Below are 16,610 nucleotides of genomic sequence, written 5' to 3' on the forward strand. Positions count from 1 at the left end.
CCTACAGAAAAAGTCGGGGTAAGTCCCCATCTTTTGCAAAGCCCTGCAGTGGCTGCAAATCTACGGCTGCGTCATATAATTTAGACTCCGCCGCTTTCCTGTCATTTCAATTATTCAAGCCTTTAATTTAGACTTGGCAAAAAAAAAAATCCTTTGTTAGGCCATATTCTTTTGTTATTGTTTTACCATTCACCTTTATTTGTACCGTAAAGAGGGTGATTTTAAGGATAATTTGTTTTTAAAATCAAGAATTTTATATGTTTACCTCTCTGGCTCATTTCCTACTTCTTATGTATTTAAGAACATTATTAGTGTTAGTAGTACTATCTGTTCCATTCTCCATTTGTTCTTGAAATTGCTTTATTGTTAATTTACATGGATAACTGGACAGTTTTACATGGATATCTGGACAGTCTTCCCCTCCACCTCATTTGGGGAAGATAGACTCATTAAGGGAAGCCTTCATACCCTCCTTGACTTTTCTTGTTTAGTCTACATTCACTTAGCCATCATAAATTTGCCAAGAGTAAGCACTGGTAAATGTGGATTAGGTGGAAGTAGTGTTTGTGTAGTAAACCAGCTTTCAGTGCACACAGCGTGGACCAGCTAGGTTAAACCCACATCCTTGCTGTGCCATTTGGGTATTGTGGATTGGCACTACCTCAGCTAGTCAGTAACTGATGGAAGGGTATAGTTCAGGTGTTTGAGGGGAGCCTTGCGGAGCTGTTCATCCTGCAAATGCATGACTTGCCTCTCCTAATTGGCCATGGGGCAAAGCACCTCTTTTATATAGCCAATGGCAGTGTGGATCACTGCACATCTGAAATTATTAAGGTTCAGCCAAATAATTTTTAAAGCTGGGAACAGGAAGCCTGAAGTACTGGAAAATAAACACGTGTAGAAATACCTTTCATGAGAAACTCAGGTTTCTTCCCCTGACAACCACAACCATAACCACTAATCATTAACTACACCTAGGATTTGGTGCAAACTGCACCAGTGTTTCCTGGGACATAACCTAGTCATAGTGTGAAGATGCCCTAAATTAGCTATGCAACATTAGAAAGGGACAAAGCGATGCATGAAGGAGGTGCCTGACTCGGCTGGTAGATGGAGGAGCCACTCTTCAAGGTGCCAGCCAAGTCCCTTTCTCTGACATTTCTCAGCACGGAGGAAGGCAAAATAGAGGGGGCAGGGCAGATGATGTCAGGGGAGGGGAGGGGCTTCAGACATCCTGCCATCATCCAGTCTGCCAGGTTGGTCTGAGAGGAGCAATTTGAGCCCTGGACCAATTACTGTTCAGCATCCCTGACCTGGTGGATATAGCTTGTGACATAATTAGCGAACAACACCACAACTCGTCATCCTCACCCACCACTGAATTACACTCTAATACTTACCAGCATTCCCCATTGGAGATAAGTTACATAAAGCAGGAATACACTCTATGGCTTCCTCAAATATACTGTGCCATTTTTTAAACCATTGAAACCATGTTCTTAAAAAAAAAAAGAATTGTTCTGTTTTCATGTTGCTCAGACAGTGTGCTCCTTTGCTGCAACAACTCACAGGAAGATTGTTCAAGCAGGTCCATGCCATGCCACTTCTGCACCTTTTAAAGATTTGTTTTAACATTCTTTAGAGTTTGTCTGCTCCCCTAACCCTTCCACCTCGTGTGATTTTTTTTTAAGCACTAAAGGACATAAGAGGTTCTCCTGACTCAAAAAAAATTCTCTGAGGATGGGTTATCATGCCATTGCCACTGAATGTCACCTGTGGAAGTATCTTGCAATTGCTATAATGCATTTGAGAGTGACTGAACAGAAAGGCCCAGTGAGTGATGGAACTACATCTATCCTGTAAGAGGGTCAGCTGAGCTAAGGGCTTCTCTGCACAAGGCTTTTTTCATGCGTTAGTGATTGGTCACTCACAAAAGTTTGTGGGTCCTTTACATGATGTCATCAACCTCCACAGTCTCTCCTGTGCTTTATAACCCTTATCCAGGTTTTTTTCTTCTTAATGGGGAGAATGTGGCAATAAATTTTAATTGCGTTTTGAATCAACAGCTGGTGAATTTCTGGAATTCTTCTATAGCACAGCACCATCTAATGGCTATATAATGAAGCATATCAAACTTGCAGTGAAAGAAAATCCCCGGAAAAAGCACATGAAAGCACATGTAAAGGAGCCAAACTTAATCCCGCAAATAATCCGGAAGCAGAAGCCCTGGTAAAGATATGGGATAAAAGCCTGGTATAGAGAAACCCTACAAAGGGAGGACAGAGGCATAAAAGCACATTCCATAAGCGATCCTCCATAGGACCGTCCTAGGGTATATCTACATTGCACATTGCAGTTTGATGAAGGTGCTGTTAAGAGATCCCTGTTCCCCATACGTGGGGAGCTCTCTGGGGACAGGAAACCACAATAAAGTGTGTAATCCTCTGCATGTTTAGACAGAAGAAAGTCCTACAACGCCCAACATCCCTCCAGCCAGCCATTTTGGCTGGAGGGATGCTGGGAGTTATACCACTTTTTTCTGTCCAAACATGCAGAGGATTGTGCCTAAATCAGTTTAAGCCTGTGGTATAGACATGCCTATATAAACACCAGTTTCCATTGCTGAGATCCAAAAAGATGGGTATGGATAACGTTTGCCACTGGAGCAATATTAAAGGGCTTGATTTCCAGTAAATGTTGCAGAGGAAACTCTCTTACATTTTGATTCCCTCCATTACTTGCACCTCAGCAGTTGTTTCATCTAGAGATGCCCTCACCTGTCTCCGCCCCCTGTCTGTCCACCCTTGTTCTTAGAGTCCCCCGGCAGTTGGCTCACAGGAAGCCTAATTTGCCTGCTCCTGCTCCTGCTCCTACCAGAGGAACAAAGTCTCTCTCAGCAAAATAAGACAATGGACTAGTATGAAAGCATATTGGCTGGGTTCACACTTAAAAGAGCAGTCACAGAAACCTGACATGGAAACCCAGGCCTGATTTTCATAGGGCTATGTTGGGTGTCACTCCATTGCAATCGGTGCAGTGCTTGCATGGCTAGCCCCATTGCATTGGAATTGGAGCAATGTCACAATTGTACACCTAGAGACATTCAGCTGGCTCCTCTAAGCCTTCCATCCTGCAAGGGACAAGGAAAACCAAATCTTTTAAACTTGCATTTCAGTAGCTCTACCAGATGCGTTCCTTGTTTACACTGCAGTTGCAGAGACAAAGTAGGAATAATGCCTGCCACTTTAATAGAGTTCTAGTGCCCTGGTTGTAAATTAATATTTTAAGGCTAGAGCTCCCAAGACAAGTGTAGTGTAGAGCTATGATGTATGTGAGATCTGCCACAGTTTTGCTGGGTGATTCTTAGGAATGAAACTGGAATTACTTGATAACAAATGCTCTGTTTAAGGTCCTTTATTCCATTATTTTCAGTGTAGTCCCCCCTCTATCCCACACAAAGTCACTTTTCCATTCCTATTTGTTTCCTTTGGACAATTTGGATGCTTTACTCGGGGTCTCCTGGCCAATCTGCCTTTATTTACATGTTTATTTCTGTATCCGTTGTGCTTGGCTCTGCTGTCACGGCGAGGGGCGGGCGCAGGTAAGATGGTTGGTGAGCAGAGAACAAAAATCAAACCAGTCCAGCGGATGGCCCTGCCCAGCTCGCTGGCCTCTTTCTCCAGTGTCTGTGGTGTGACCCCTTTGTCGTTACGCTGGTGGCACTGAACTCTCTGGGGTTTGTGAATCTGGAAAGTTTGGAATGAAGCTGCACCTAAAGAGACAGGCACACATGCAAGCTGTGCAACTCGCATCCAAACAAAAGAGGTAAACCAGAAATACATGCCAGACGCTGCATGCATGCATGTGATGAACACACGTAGGACACAGGATATATGGAATATATCCTGTATCTTTTCTCCTGGTGGGCAAATAGCACTTTCAGGGAGCATTTAGATTCAGGAGAGACTGAGATTTGGAAAGCAATATGAGAAGAAAGGGCTAAACTCTCCTTTGTAGGTGTAATGGCTCCAACCCACCGTTCTTCTCCATCCCCGTAGCTGTTTTTTAATCCCCAACCCACCCACCAGATACATCAGGAGATGCAACCACGTATCTTCTGTGCTTAGCCTAGTTTGCCACCAATAATTCCATGTGAGAAAAGTTGAAAAACTGCAGTCATATGTAAATTAGACATTTTCAAATACATTTACTTGATTTTCTGTAATGAATTGTGATTGCAAATTCTTGTTATTCTGCAAAATATAGGAGAAGGATGCCTGAAGCATTGAAGATCAATGTTCAGGCAAAGTGGAGCAATGAACTGAAATGGGACACCAAACTATATGGGGAATGCAGACACCTGAGCATTGGGACCTGCTTGATTTCTGAACTTTCAGGACAGATAGCCTCTATGTTATGACATTTTCCCATACAGCACTGAGGGATTCCCCCTCCTATTGCAGAAAGAAGTTGAGAAATACTTACAGAATACTTGTTTTTAATTTATTCTAGAGAGCTGGGGTCTATGCTGTACAAATATGGTCTCTGTATATGGTGGCATTCACCACTATGTTATTAAACATTCAAAACATATATACATATACATACCTGCCAGTAGGGACACACAGAGATACATAATTATATACAAACACATATGGTACATACATAAACACAGATGCCCCTCAGATTTTGATGGCCAAACTACATGTTCTACTAAGCACTTCAATATATCAGACCCCCTTTTTGTTTGTTTTTACTTTACTTCTGTGTGAGCGTGTATGGTTCTGATCTGGATTGGGACCATGGTGCTTCAGGAGAGGAGGGTTTAAGTTTAGTCTCACCCAATTTGTGTGTCTGTGTGTGTGATTTCAAGGAAAAATGAAAGTGAGGGAAGGTTAAACCTTCCTCTCCCAAAGCACCATGGTCCTGATCTGGATAGAGACCACACACACTTACACGAAAGTAACAATAAATAAATAAAAATACCAGCATCAGCTACACTGACATAATTAGTGGAATGTGTAGTTTGGCCATAATTCTTACAGCATCCAAAACATTACAAGTACAACTCACACTGCGAAATTTAGACATGAATGTGATACCACTTTCTGGGGGTATTTCTTTAATAGAAAAGTTGTATAGAACTTTTATAAATAAATGCATTGAACAAAACATTCAAAGCATGGTACACAAAACAATATGTAAATATGTATGGTGTACATAGACGTGCTATGGGCATGTGTGAAGCAGGGCCCACATTGTAGACAAAGAGAAATTCTATTGAAATGTCTCTGTTTGTATTTGCTTCACACGCACATGGGCCTATAAATTAGCATTTAAAGACTTGCTACGTAAGCCTGGAATATTAAGCATCTGCTTTTCCTCGTTATGATTCCTATGCAGTATGGTAGATTGTTCCTTCCTGATGCTGCTTCCCTTTCTTCCTCTCTCTCTGTCTTTTCCCCTCCATATTCCAGACTATACAACTCACTGATAATCAGCTGAGTCAGTTGCCTCTTAAATTGCAGCAAGGGATCCACTTTCACATACCCAGCAATGCGTATTTGCTTCAATGGCTATAAATGCATTCTCTCTTAAACGATGTTTCCATATCTTATAGTGACCCATTAAAAAAAATAACCAGCAAGCAGTATTTCCGTCTATTTAAACTAGTCTAAACATTTGACTCTCATAATCTGGGAGTTCTCGGACTTGCACAGTAAGGCCTTTTCTCCTGTGGCATGAACCATCATTGTCATCATATCTGGACAGACCTTCAGGCCATTTGTGTTCCCTCTGAGGTAAGTACTTCATTCTTTCCCCCTTTTTAGCATGTACCCACAGCCCTGCAATCTAAACCGCAATGGACTTGTTCATCTCAGCTCTTTTAGATGTCGGCGTTCCTTTTCGTGTTCATATTCATTCCATCACCCTCTTGGGTCTCTTGGTTTCCAGCTCTGGATTCTTTGCAATGTTCACTTACCACCTCTGTGACACATGGATTCTTCTATTATTCACCTGGGGGCAGGCTAATTTATAAAGTTACTTGAGCCTCCTTCATTTGTCTCAGATTCCTGTCTCTATGTCATCTTCCCCGAGCTTGTTGGTAAATTGCAATGCCTACACATGGGTGGGGTCACCAGATCTCTCTGAAACATGTTCCCTCTATTCCTTCTTGGATTTGGTGATGTAGTCCTGTAACTTTGTCCTGCGTCTAAAACTCCACCTTTTGAAGAGAGGCTGCTAAAGAGCCGACGATCAGAGCAGAGTTCACTCAGACCTGCTCTATGTACAGTTAGTAGAGCCGTTTTCCCTTCTTTTGCTGATGCAGAGTGGTGGTGACTTGACCAGAGCCACAGAAACTCAGACCTATTACTACACTATCTCTTTGGACAGAGTGTTCAGGGCCACTTTCCAGCACCCCAGAAGTACTAAGCTGAACTCAATCTGGCTTTACACAACCAACTGGATTCTCACTCTTAACCTCTTCCTCTGAAGCTCTCTTTGCCCCAATAGGCTGGTTACAGACTCATAATCATTTCTCTTTTACTAGCACTGTTAAGAACTAGAAAATCCCCTGTTCTCATTTGGCATCTTTGTGGTCAGAATAACTGGAATATGCCCAGCTAAGCCTAAACAACCTTTTGCCTACTTTGCTCAAGAGAAACAATGAATAGGTACTAGAGAAAGTTATTAATGAATATCATCTATTAGCATAATATTACACAAATAAAAAATACAAATGTGGTTAATATTTGGTTTGTCACATTAATAAAAAGCCATGGTTCCATAGAAGAAAGCAATCATTCTATAGAAGCAACACTACAGCTGTCTGATGTGTGTGTGTGTGAGAGAGAGAGAGAGAGAGAGAGAGATGAAAGGATTCTCTAATGTGCAGGTTAGATTTCAATCCAATTATCACCTTCTAGCCATTCAATATATTCCCTTAGAGCATGAGATTTGTTGGCTAGGTCATTTTCATTTGTAAGTCACATTTTTATCAGCAGCTGAAGCTAGAATTTAGGAACTCTAGGGCAGCTGTACCGAACCAGGTGCCTCCCAGATGTGTAGACCTACAGCTTTTAACATTCCCGGCCAGCATAGACCTACTAGCTGGAGATGATGGGAGTTGTAGTCCAATGCTTCTGGAGGGTGCCAGGCTGAGGAAGACTGCTCTAAGGGCTTCTTCATCTTCTTGGTGGGTGCCATCATTCCAATCCATGCTAAGCCCAGAGAAGTGCCAACTCTATTCACTAAGACAGAGGAAAGAACTACTTCTGCATGAGTGGAGAGAACCTTATTTCCTCACTTCACCCAATACTAGGGACTCTGTTGCAAGCATCAATACTAGAGACTATTCAACCAATACTAGAGTCTTTGTTGCAGGCCCTTCTCATAACAATGTGATGGAGCTGCACCATTCAGTCTCATTATAGCATTTCTTTTGATTTTAATAACATACAAGGTTTGCTTTGCAGATGTGTTTATCTGAGGAGATCCATCACAATGAGTTCAGCTTCTTTGATAATTTTACTAAGTGGGAAAGTAACAGAGACTGAAGAGTGGAAGCAGATCGCCCATGATCACCTAACCCAATGGCAGATAGAAAATTCCTGCTTCAAATGCCAGTGACCATTCTAGCAAAGGACAGCAACTATTCTACCACTAGAACCGGGGGAGGGGGAATGCACATTTGATTTTAGAGTTATTGTTTCACATTCCACTTCTGCCAGATGCTTCACTTAGAAAGCCACTCCCCAATTCTGATTGTCAGCCTTCCACCTATAGAACCAAGGGCACCAAGAAAGGGGCAATGGTGAGGCTGACTTCATTGGAAGCAAGTCGAAATATAGATGACTCTCAATAAATGCAAATCAAAGTAGCACACACTTCCATGTTTCTTCTGCATTCCACATCAGCCCTCTTATTATTTTCAAATTATATATTTTCTCTCTCTGAATTTACTGGATTCTGTATGGTCATAGGCTGGTTCACACATGCACGTTCACCACTCACTGAGACTTGCATGTGTAAATCAGCTGTCAGAATAATTACCATTGTGATTATCAACTGATTTCAACCTGAAATCACCTGATTTTAACTCAAACACAGTAGAATCATAGATTCAAAATAGTAGAATTGGAAGGGGCCTATAAGGCCATCAAGTCCAACCCCCTGCTCCATGCAGGAATTCACCTAAAAGCATACCTGACAGATGGTTGGCAAGCTGCCTCTTGAATGCCTCTAGTGTGGGAGAGCCCATGACCTCCATAGGGAATTGATTCCATTGTCATACTGCTCTAACAGTCAGGAAGTTTTTTCCTGATGTCCAGCTGGAATCTGAGTTCTTGTAACTTGAGCCTATTAGTCCATGTCCTGCACTCTGGGATGATCAAGAAGAGATCCTGGCCCTCCTCTGTGTGACAACCTTTCAAGTATTGGAAGAGCGCTTTCATCTCTCCCCTCTTCTCCAGGCTAAACATGCCCAGTTCTTTCACTCTCTCCTCATAGGGCTTTGTTTCTAGACCCCTGATTATCCTCGTTACCCTCCAGTCATCCAGCACTTCACCCATCTTCCATGATTTCGCAAAGATAATAGATAGTGGTTCTGAGAATTCTTCTGTGAGCTCCTTTATTACTCTAAGATGCAGTTCATCAGGCCCTGGAGATTTGAACTCATTCAAAGAAATTAGGTGTTCCTTGACCATTTGTTTATCCATCTCAAACTGCAGTCCTTCCCCTTCAGCTTGTACTTCACTTTTTCGAGGGTGTGTGTCATAGACCTGCTTTTTGGAGAAGACAGAGCTAAAGTAGGAATTGAGCACTCCAGACTTTTCTTTGTCATCTGTTATCAATTTGCCATCCTCATTAAGCAGTTGAACCACCATTTCTTTCCTGTCTTTTACTATTCACGTATCTGAAGAAAGACTTTTTATTGCTTTTAGCATCCCTCGCTAGTCTCAGCTCATTCTCAGCTTTCGCCTTCCTGATGCTATTCCTGTACTTCTGTGCTATGTGTCTGTACTTTTGTAGCCTGACCTTCCTTCCACTTCCTATATGTGTCCTTTACTTTTTACTGGACAGATTTGACCATCATCAAGTGTTAAATCATTATGGCTGCAAACTTATGATGTTTAACTGGGAGTAAGTCTCATTGAACTCAGCAGGGGTTACTTATGAGTAGACATGCATAAGTTTGCAGTGTAAGAGATTCGCATGTACGTGTGAATCAAACCATAGAGGCATGTATGTTGTCCTAGCCTAACCACAGAAGCTTACATCTTTTTTCTGCCAAAAGATCTATCTTCTATTTGACACATTTGCTTCCTCTGAAACCCTAATACTAAATGCGGTGTTCCATTAGCATAATGGAACAACTGTATGCTAGTTGGGAATCTCTACTTCCCAATTTCTAGGAGAAGAACATAGAGGGATGGCTCTCAAAACTGACCATGGATTTTTCAACTTCAGGAGCATAAGAATGTGAGTGGAGTGGCCCCATATCACGAGATGTTTGATAACATTCTGTGTATTCCTCCCACTGCTCCTGGGAAGGGCTCCTTGGGCTGTGACCTGGCTGTTCTTTGCACCTAGGTAGTCTTCACCTCACAGTTCCTCAGCCTGGTAGTCCAGCTGCCTTTGGCCAATATGCAGAAACAGACATTTCAGATTGTCTCAAGTATCAACAGTGTATTTTCTGCTGCTTACTACCTTGCACAATTTGGATATTAAATAGTTTCCTGCCTGTAACAAACTGCTAATCCAACTTTTAAAAAGTACTTCCCTAGTCATTTAACAATATCTCTAAAATAGCATGGAACCTTGTGGCATTACACAACTGCATGAATATGTGTTTTCTGGTGAAAAATTAACAGTTGGCTCTTTGCTCCTTATTTTAACTAGTTTTACTCCACATCAGGATTTATCCTCTCATCTACATTCCTACATGGAGGTATTCATGACAGATTCTTAGACTGTTTTCTCCACCTCCTCTGTACCTTTTGCCTTAGTATTTGGTGACTGTGACAGTGACATAATTCTGGAGGTGACATTGTTCTTCCCCAGTTGGGGATTGCGTTACGTCTTATTTTGCCCACTAGTCTCTGCATTTAGAACAGCTTTAATTTTTCTCTCTGTCGCTCTTTTACCAACTTATCAGGGTCCTACCGTCTGCTATTGTGCATTGATTAGTGGCTCTTAGGAAGAATTTCCATTCACATTTAGGCCACTTTTCCTCAGAAGGTGTCAAGCCTTCTCCTCCTCTTGTTTTCTGCTATTGGCCTTGCACCATCTTTTTTGCCTCAACCATCCCATCTCTTTTACCTCAGACAACTGGTTCAACCTTCCATTTGTCCTTCTATAGCTAAGTAATTGATTATCTGCATTTCCTAATTGTTAGCTGATCGTATTGTCAATAAAGTTGGTTGATGATTAACATATATAAAAAGGTGGAAGTGGCTTGAGGCCAGAATAGACATTCTGCCTAAAACTGTAGTAAAAATGCTGCCTCAATTTCACAGGCCCATTCTCTATCACAAGGAGAAATGCTTAAGCCTTGGAGGAGTTTACTTGCAGAATGGCTTGCTGAGCAGCGGGGGCTGCCATCTTCTTTTATGGGAGCTGCCTTTATTTTTACCTGGAGTGCTTCTGAAATGACACCACTGAGTTTCAGCCTGCTTTCCCATTCCCTCCATTTGGACCAGCTTTAAAACATATAACATTTATTAAGGTTAGGGCTGAGGACGAAGGGGGGATTAGGAAGGTAGCATAAAAATGAAATAAACAAGTGTCTCCATAGCTTGCACTAAACAGTACTAAAGTTAGGCTCCAGACTCAACACAGGAATAGCACAAATCAGCCATATTGGTCCCCCATCATGAGTGCCAAATGTCTTAGGGAAAACAGTTTCATTTTATTCCTGGGTTGGTGGGGAGACTGAGAGGTGGGGGGGAGAGAGACTAATCAGGAATTATGAAAGGCAGGTAGCACCTAGGAAGATAGTTAATTAACACTTTAACAAACCAGGAAGGTATGGAGGAGAGATGTGAATTGGGACGTATCTCTCAAGAAAGGGAAATAAATAGCTTGTGTATGAGTGGGAAGTGACCTGCTAGTTATTCTGAAATGACAGAGCCATGTACACTGGATTCTTAAAGAGACAGGAATTTTAAACTCAATCCTTCTGCACAGGGATTTTTTACAGAAACGTTTTATATCATTTAACTGTTAAATTGATCTGTATGTGACTGTAAAACATACAGTGTTTAGAATGTATATTTGATTTTCACTTCTGAATTCTTTCATATTAACAACATTCACATATGGAACAAATAGCAGGAAATAAGCTAAAATGAACTTTTTAGTCTCCTGTATGAAGCAGGGCAAGAAGTTGAAGAGTAAGGAAAAGGAAAGGAGGAATAAGACAATCAACAGGTATAGATCACAAATCATGAAAGTGACACCTGTACATGAGCCCTTCAGCTTGTGAACTGGAGTCAACAATGATAGGTGAGAAATTCATTCTGTTTGCATTTTAATGCGAACTCACCAAATTCACACTTCCCAACCTAAACAACAGTAATACATTAAAATTCGCACTTTTCTGAAATTTGCCATGCAGTTCGCAAATTTCAAAGTGCACAAAATGTATACATTTTAAACATGCAGACAAAACATACAGGTGTGTATGAAATATTTTGATATATGTGCACAAAAATGCTTTATTTAATGGGGAAATTGCTTGCCAAAATGTATACATTTGAAAAAAGTGCACACAAAAATGTGTATATTTTCAAAAAGGCTTTATTTAGTGGGAAAATTGCTTACAAAAATGCATATTTTTAAGTGCATGAAAATGCATAACTGTTCATGTGGAATGAACAGAGAAAGTGGGGGGAAATTAAAACCGGAGCAAAATTGAGTTTGACTGATTCGCTCATTCCTAGAGTCAACCACTTAGTGCCTGTAAATTGATAAAGGGGTTCCTAAGGATCTAGCGGGGGGGGGGTATTTTGCTGCTTCCCACAAAGTCCCCAACTTTCCTTTAAATATACTATTATGGGCTGAATTGTGTTTTGGTCTGGTGTTTTGTGAGCCCTCAGCCAAGTTGGATGAGGAGAAAACATGAATTGTATTCAGGGGACAACAGTACATTCAATAAGGAACGTAGCTAACTTGGAGATTGCCTCTGGGATACACTCTTTGTTGGCTCATGGCCCTACTAGGTTGGAAAAAGTGCACACTGCTTCCATTAACCTGTCTAGACCTGCTTGAAATGAGATCATGCACTCAGAGCCTCTTATGTCATGATCAGGATGCAGCTTCACTTTCCATTGGGCCTGGCCAGGTCAGAAGCAGAATGCATTGCAACCAAACTGACAGACCTATAGAAAGTGCAAGTCTTTTTGTGGTACTGCCTCGGGGGGCGGGGCAGGTCCCTTAACATGTATCGGCTCAGCAAGTGCTCAACAATGTCAGCCATGGTGGCACTATCCAGAAGTTTTTGCTCTCCGTAATAAATACGAGTGGCAAGCTCAAGTACCACTATTTACCATTTACTTAGCAAAACCATGTTTATATGGCAGAGATGAGGGACCTGTTTTCCTCCAAAGACCACATTCCCTCCAGGGAAATCTGTTGTGGGAGGGGGTATCACATATCAATGGTGGGAGGGGCCTGGGCGCAAAGTGGCTGGGGCCAGAGTGTATGCAAAGAGAGCAGCAATTTTTTCATATTAGCATGTAAGCTAACCCAACAGAGAAAACATGGACAGCCAAACATGTCTTAGGTACAGAACAGCAGCACTCTGCAGCCTCCCTCAAGAGTTCAGCTCTGTTCCAAACTTCTCCAGACCCAGTGCGCTCCCTCATCTTCCCTTGCTAGATCCTCACTCCTAATCTCACCCCCTGCCACTTCCTAAATCCTGTCCTTATCTGTCCCAACCTACAACTTCCTTTTTCTGCTCCAAATATTTTTCTTTTCTACGTTTTCCCCAAAATCACTTTTTTGATAACATGCAGTATGACCCCATGCTTTGCAAATCCCCCCCGCCCCACCTCTCTCCTTCAAACCATTTATTTCTTTTCTTTTTAATAAATTGATTTCCTCTCCTCTTGTTTTGCTTTCCTTTTTTTATTTTGTTTTTTGTTTTGTTTTTTGGAAGCGTGCAAGTAATTTTTAAAAGCTTTTTGCTACTTTTTAAACCCTGGAACTTACAAAAACTCCATTTCTCATTTCTCTTTTTTGCTTTTGTTTTTGTGTTCGATTTTTTTTTAAAATTATGAATGATTATTATTATTATTATTATTATTATTGCCCTTCTTCGTTGTCTCCCTTGCCCTCCTCTCCCTCTGATTCCCGTCCACCCTAATGTGGCTGTTGCTTTAATTATTTTCACCATTCAATTATTTTCGTTCCTTTGCTTCCCTTATTTTCTTGTCCTCGTCTCTGTGTCCCCCTCGCCCCGCCCCGCCCCACCCCACCCCAAATCCTGCCCACTTTCCCTCCTGTCTCTTCTTGGTTGATTTTCCTTGTATATTTTTTCTTTTTGATTTCCTTTGTTTCAATTTTCGTGTAGGGCAGTAGTTCCGTAAGTGGGAGTCCAGTCCTCTCAACGTCTGGCACCAGCACCCCGAGGCGAGGACGCCGCCAGCTCCCACAGACCCCTTCTACACCCCGGCCACATATCTCCTACTCCCCTGTGGTCCGTAAGGCCGTCAACACAGGGCCCCAGCAGCAGCAGCAGCAGCAGCAGCAGCAGCAGTCCGTGCACTCCAGCCGACTCTCCAGCCCAGCACCAAGGCGCTACCCCTCGCTGCCCGCAGAGCACCACCTCTCTGAGCGTCGCAGCAGGTCCCCAGCTATGGAGCGGCACACGGTCCCGCCGCGAAACGATTCGCCTCGGGCCTACCGCCACGCCAGCAGCCGGTGGTCGGCCCCGCACGTCTCTGAGCCACACCCGGGACCTCGTCATGGCAGTGGCTACTACCGGAGTCCGGACTACGCCGGCCCAGCTGGTGAGGAAGCCTTTTCCTATGAGACAATGCAGCACGGGAGCAGCTCAGGACGTTCGCCCAGAACTTCCCGGGTGGGCAGCAGCTCGTCCTCCCTCTCTCCGTCCAGGCATGGGCGGCGGCTACCCAATGGATACTATCACTCGCATGGACCCGCCAAGTCGCGTGGGACAGGATCACGCAAAGGACTGCACGAACCTTATAGCGAAACTGATGAGGACGACTGCTGCTAACCTAGAAGTGGTTTCACATGACACATGCGCACGCGCGCCAAACACACTAGACACACACCCAAGAGGGATGAAATTCCCAGTTGTGGGGGGAGGGGGAGCTGGGAGAGGAGGGAGAGAGAGAAAGAGAGAGGGGTGGGGTGGGGAGAATAACCATGAACTGCCAACTGATTAGGGAAGGCGTCCTGTAGGAGAACCCTGCAATTGTGGGAAAGGGAAAGAAACTTTTTATCTTTTGTTGGGGGATTTTGTGGGAGGGTGGGGGGCAAGGGGTTGGGGGTTGGGGGGAGGCCAGGGAAGTGAGGGTCTGGGAGATCAGAGCATGTTTATCTTTTACAGATCAAGTTGTGTGTGGTGATTCGAGGGTGGGAGGGAGGGACGTTACTCAGAATTTACAAAAGAAAATGCACTCAGGTGTGGGGAAATTGTGCAGTCCAAGAGCCCCATGCTGCTGATAACTATGCCTCTGAGAAACGAGACCAGAAGTCACTTTACTTAGGGACAGGGGTGGGAGAAACAGAAAGGAGTCTGTCAACCTCAGCAAAGACATTCTGGAAAAGTTAAAAAAAAAACGTTAAAAAAAAAGTAAAATGAAGCAAAAAGACAAAAAATATTTTTCTGGGCTTCTATTGATGAGTTTTATCATCTCAATTTACCTGGTTAACTTAAAAAAAAAAACAAGTTTTAAAAAAAAGTTTGTGGCCTGACATTTTACGAGGGACACACGCACGCAAACACACCCACCCAACACATGCGCGCGCACACACACACACACACACACACACACACAGAGGAGTGCTTGCTGGTTATACCAAACCCTAATATTACTGCCTGCAGAGATAAAAAAAAAAGAAATAATAAAACTAAACAGAAAAAAACAAAAAAGGACAAAAATAATTGATAAAAATTAAGCATTTTCTTCCGACATTTTGGTCCTGCTTGAAAAAGAAAAAGAAATGACATCAAAAATTAATAATTCCTCAGCTTCTTTATTTCTTTTTTCCTACTTGTTTGAAAAAAAAGTTGAAAAAAAACCTGTGGGATTGGGACTGTGAAATATTGCATGAAACAAAGTAAAAAGACAAATGATGAAAAAAAATTAAAAATCCTTAAAAAAACCCACAAAAATATTAAAAAAAAGAATTTTTGATTGAAACGTGCTTTGTTAATTTCCTCATACTTTACTCTCTCTTTCTCCCCCTCACCCCTTTCTCTTCATATGATGATATGTTGCTGCATGAAGGGAAATGTATAGTTGTGCATGAATGATAAGTCTTGCTGTTTACTGCTTTCTGAGATGAGGAGTATGAACAACAGATGGTTAAGCAGAAGCTGGTCAACGAAAGTCCTTGGACTGGATAGGGGTGTTTTTTTTTTTAATGGATTTATTCCGAAATACACCTCTATGTCTGCATTCAACCATAACAATATCATTTATCTACCCATCCATCCTGACAAATGCCTGGCAGTCTACTAAGTATATTTTACATAGTACTCAGAGCTATTATAGTCAACATCTGGAATGATATGTTGAAAGGAATAGAGAGTTAATTCCTTTGTCTTCACTCTGCAACATTGGCCCAGCTAAAAAATACACTGCAAGGATTGAGGAATGAAATTCATTAGTGAGTACAGGATCAGAAAGTACCCATATGGTCACCTAATCTATTGTCCTATTACAACTTTGTATAACAGAAACAGTTAAGAGTAATATCAGGACAAAAGTGGAATTGCATATCTGGTTGTTTCCTGTGTTATCTTATGACAGATTTCTCCAGATGTTTTGGACTACAATTCCCAGAATGCCATGGCCATTGGCATGTTGGCTGGTGCTGCTGGGAGTATAAATCTAAAACATATAGAGGGCACCACGCTGGAGAAGGCTCCCTTAGGGCCACTTCTTACATCATGTAATGTCCAGTGCATATTTGCCACTGTGCATGTCCATGCCAGCTGTGCCCAATCATGACTTCCTGGTGTCAGAATGGATTGCAAACTAGTATTTGTCGCATACAAACATTGCATGTTTACATGTACAAATAAAATCCTCAGGGCCATTTGGTACACAGATAGCAACATCCTTATATATTTTATCTTTGAGGCTATTCCAACAGTATCTCTCCTGCTTTGAACCAGCAGCAAAGATATCCTTAAGAACTATCTCTCTTTCTATAACAAAGGAAAAAGTCCTGCCTTGGACCACCAGTTGATGAAAAGCAGAGGAGATGCATTGCATTCCGGGGCTGAATCACCAAATCGCAGCATTATCCCTAGGGGCAAAACTGCAGCCCCGGGTTTAGTTCTGACTAAATAATTGCATAAAAGGGAGAAACAACCCAGGGTTTTAGTCCATAGTTTACTGTTGGGT

The 16,610-nt window shown here is 42.3% G+C and overlaps 1 protein-coding gene across 1 annotated transcript in view; it reads left to right on the forward strand.

The window, feature by feature from the left end:
* CACNA1A (calcium voltage-gated channel subunit alpha1 A) overlaps positions 1-14,305 on the forward strand; it is a 123,855-nt gene extending 109,550 nt beyond the window's left edge. The window contains exon 37 of the mRNA XM_063120511.1: positions 13,577-14,305. Coding sequence (XP_062976581.1) covers positions 13,577-14,245 — 669 coding nt within the window. The 3' untranslated portion in view covers positions 14,246-14,305. The remainder of the gene's footprint in view (positions 1-13,576) is intronic.
* Positions 14,306-16,610: the final 2,305 nt, after the last annotated feature.

This window comes from Elgaria multicarinata, chromosome 3, assembly GCF_023053635.1.
Source record: "Elgaria multicarinata webbii isolate HBS135686 ecotype San Diego chromosome 3, rElgMul1.1.pri, whole genome shotgun sequence".
Taxonomy (NCBI): Eukaryota; Metazoa; Chordata; class Lepidosauria; order Squamata; family Anguidae; genus Elgaria; species Elgaria multicarinata.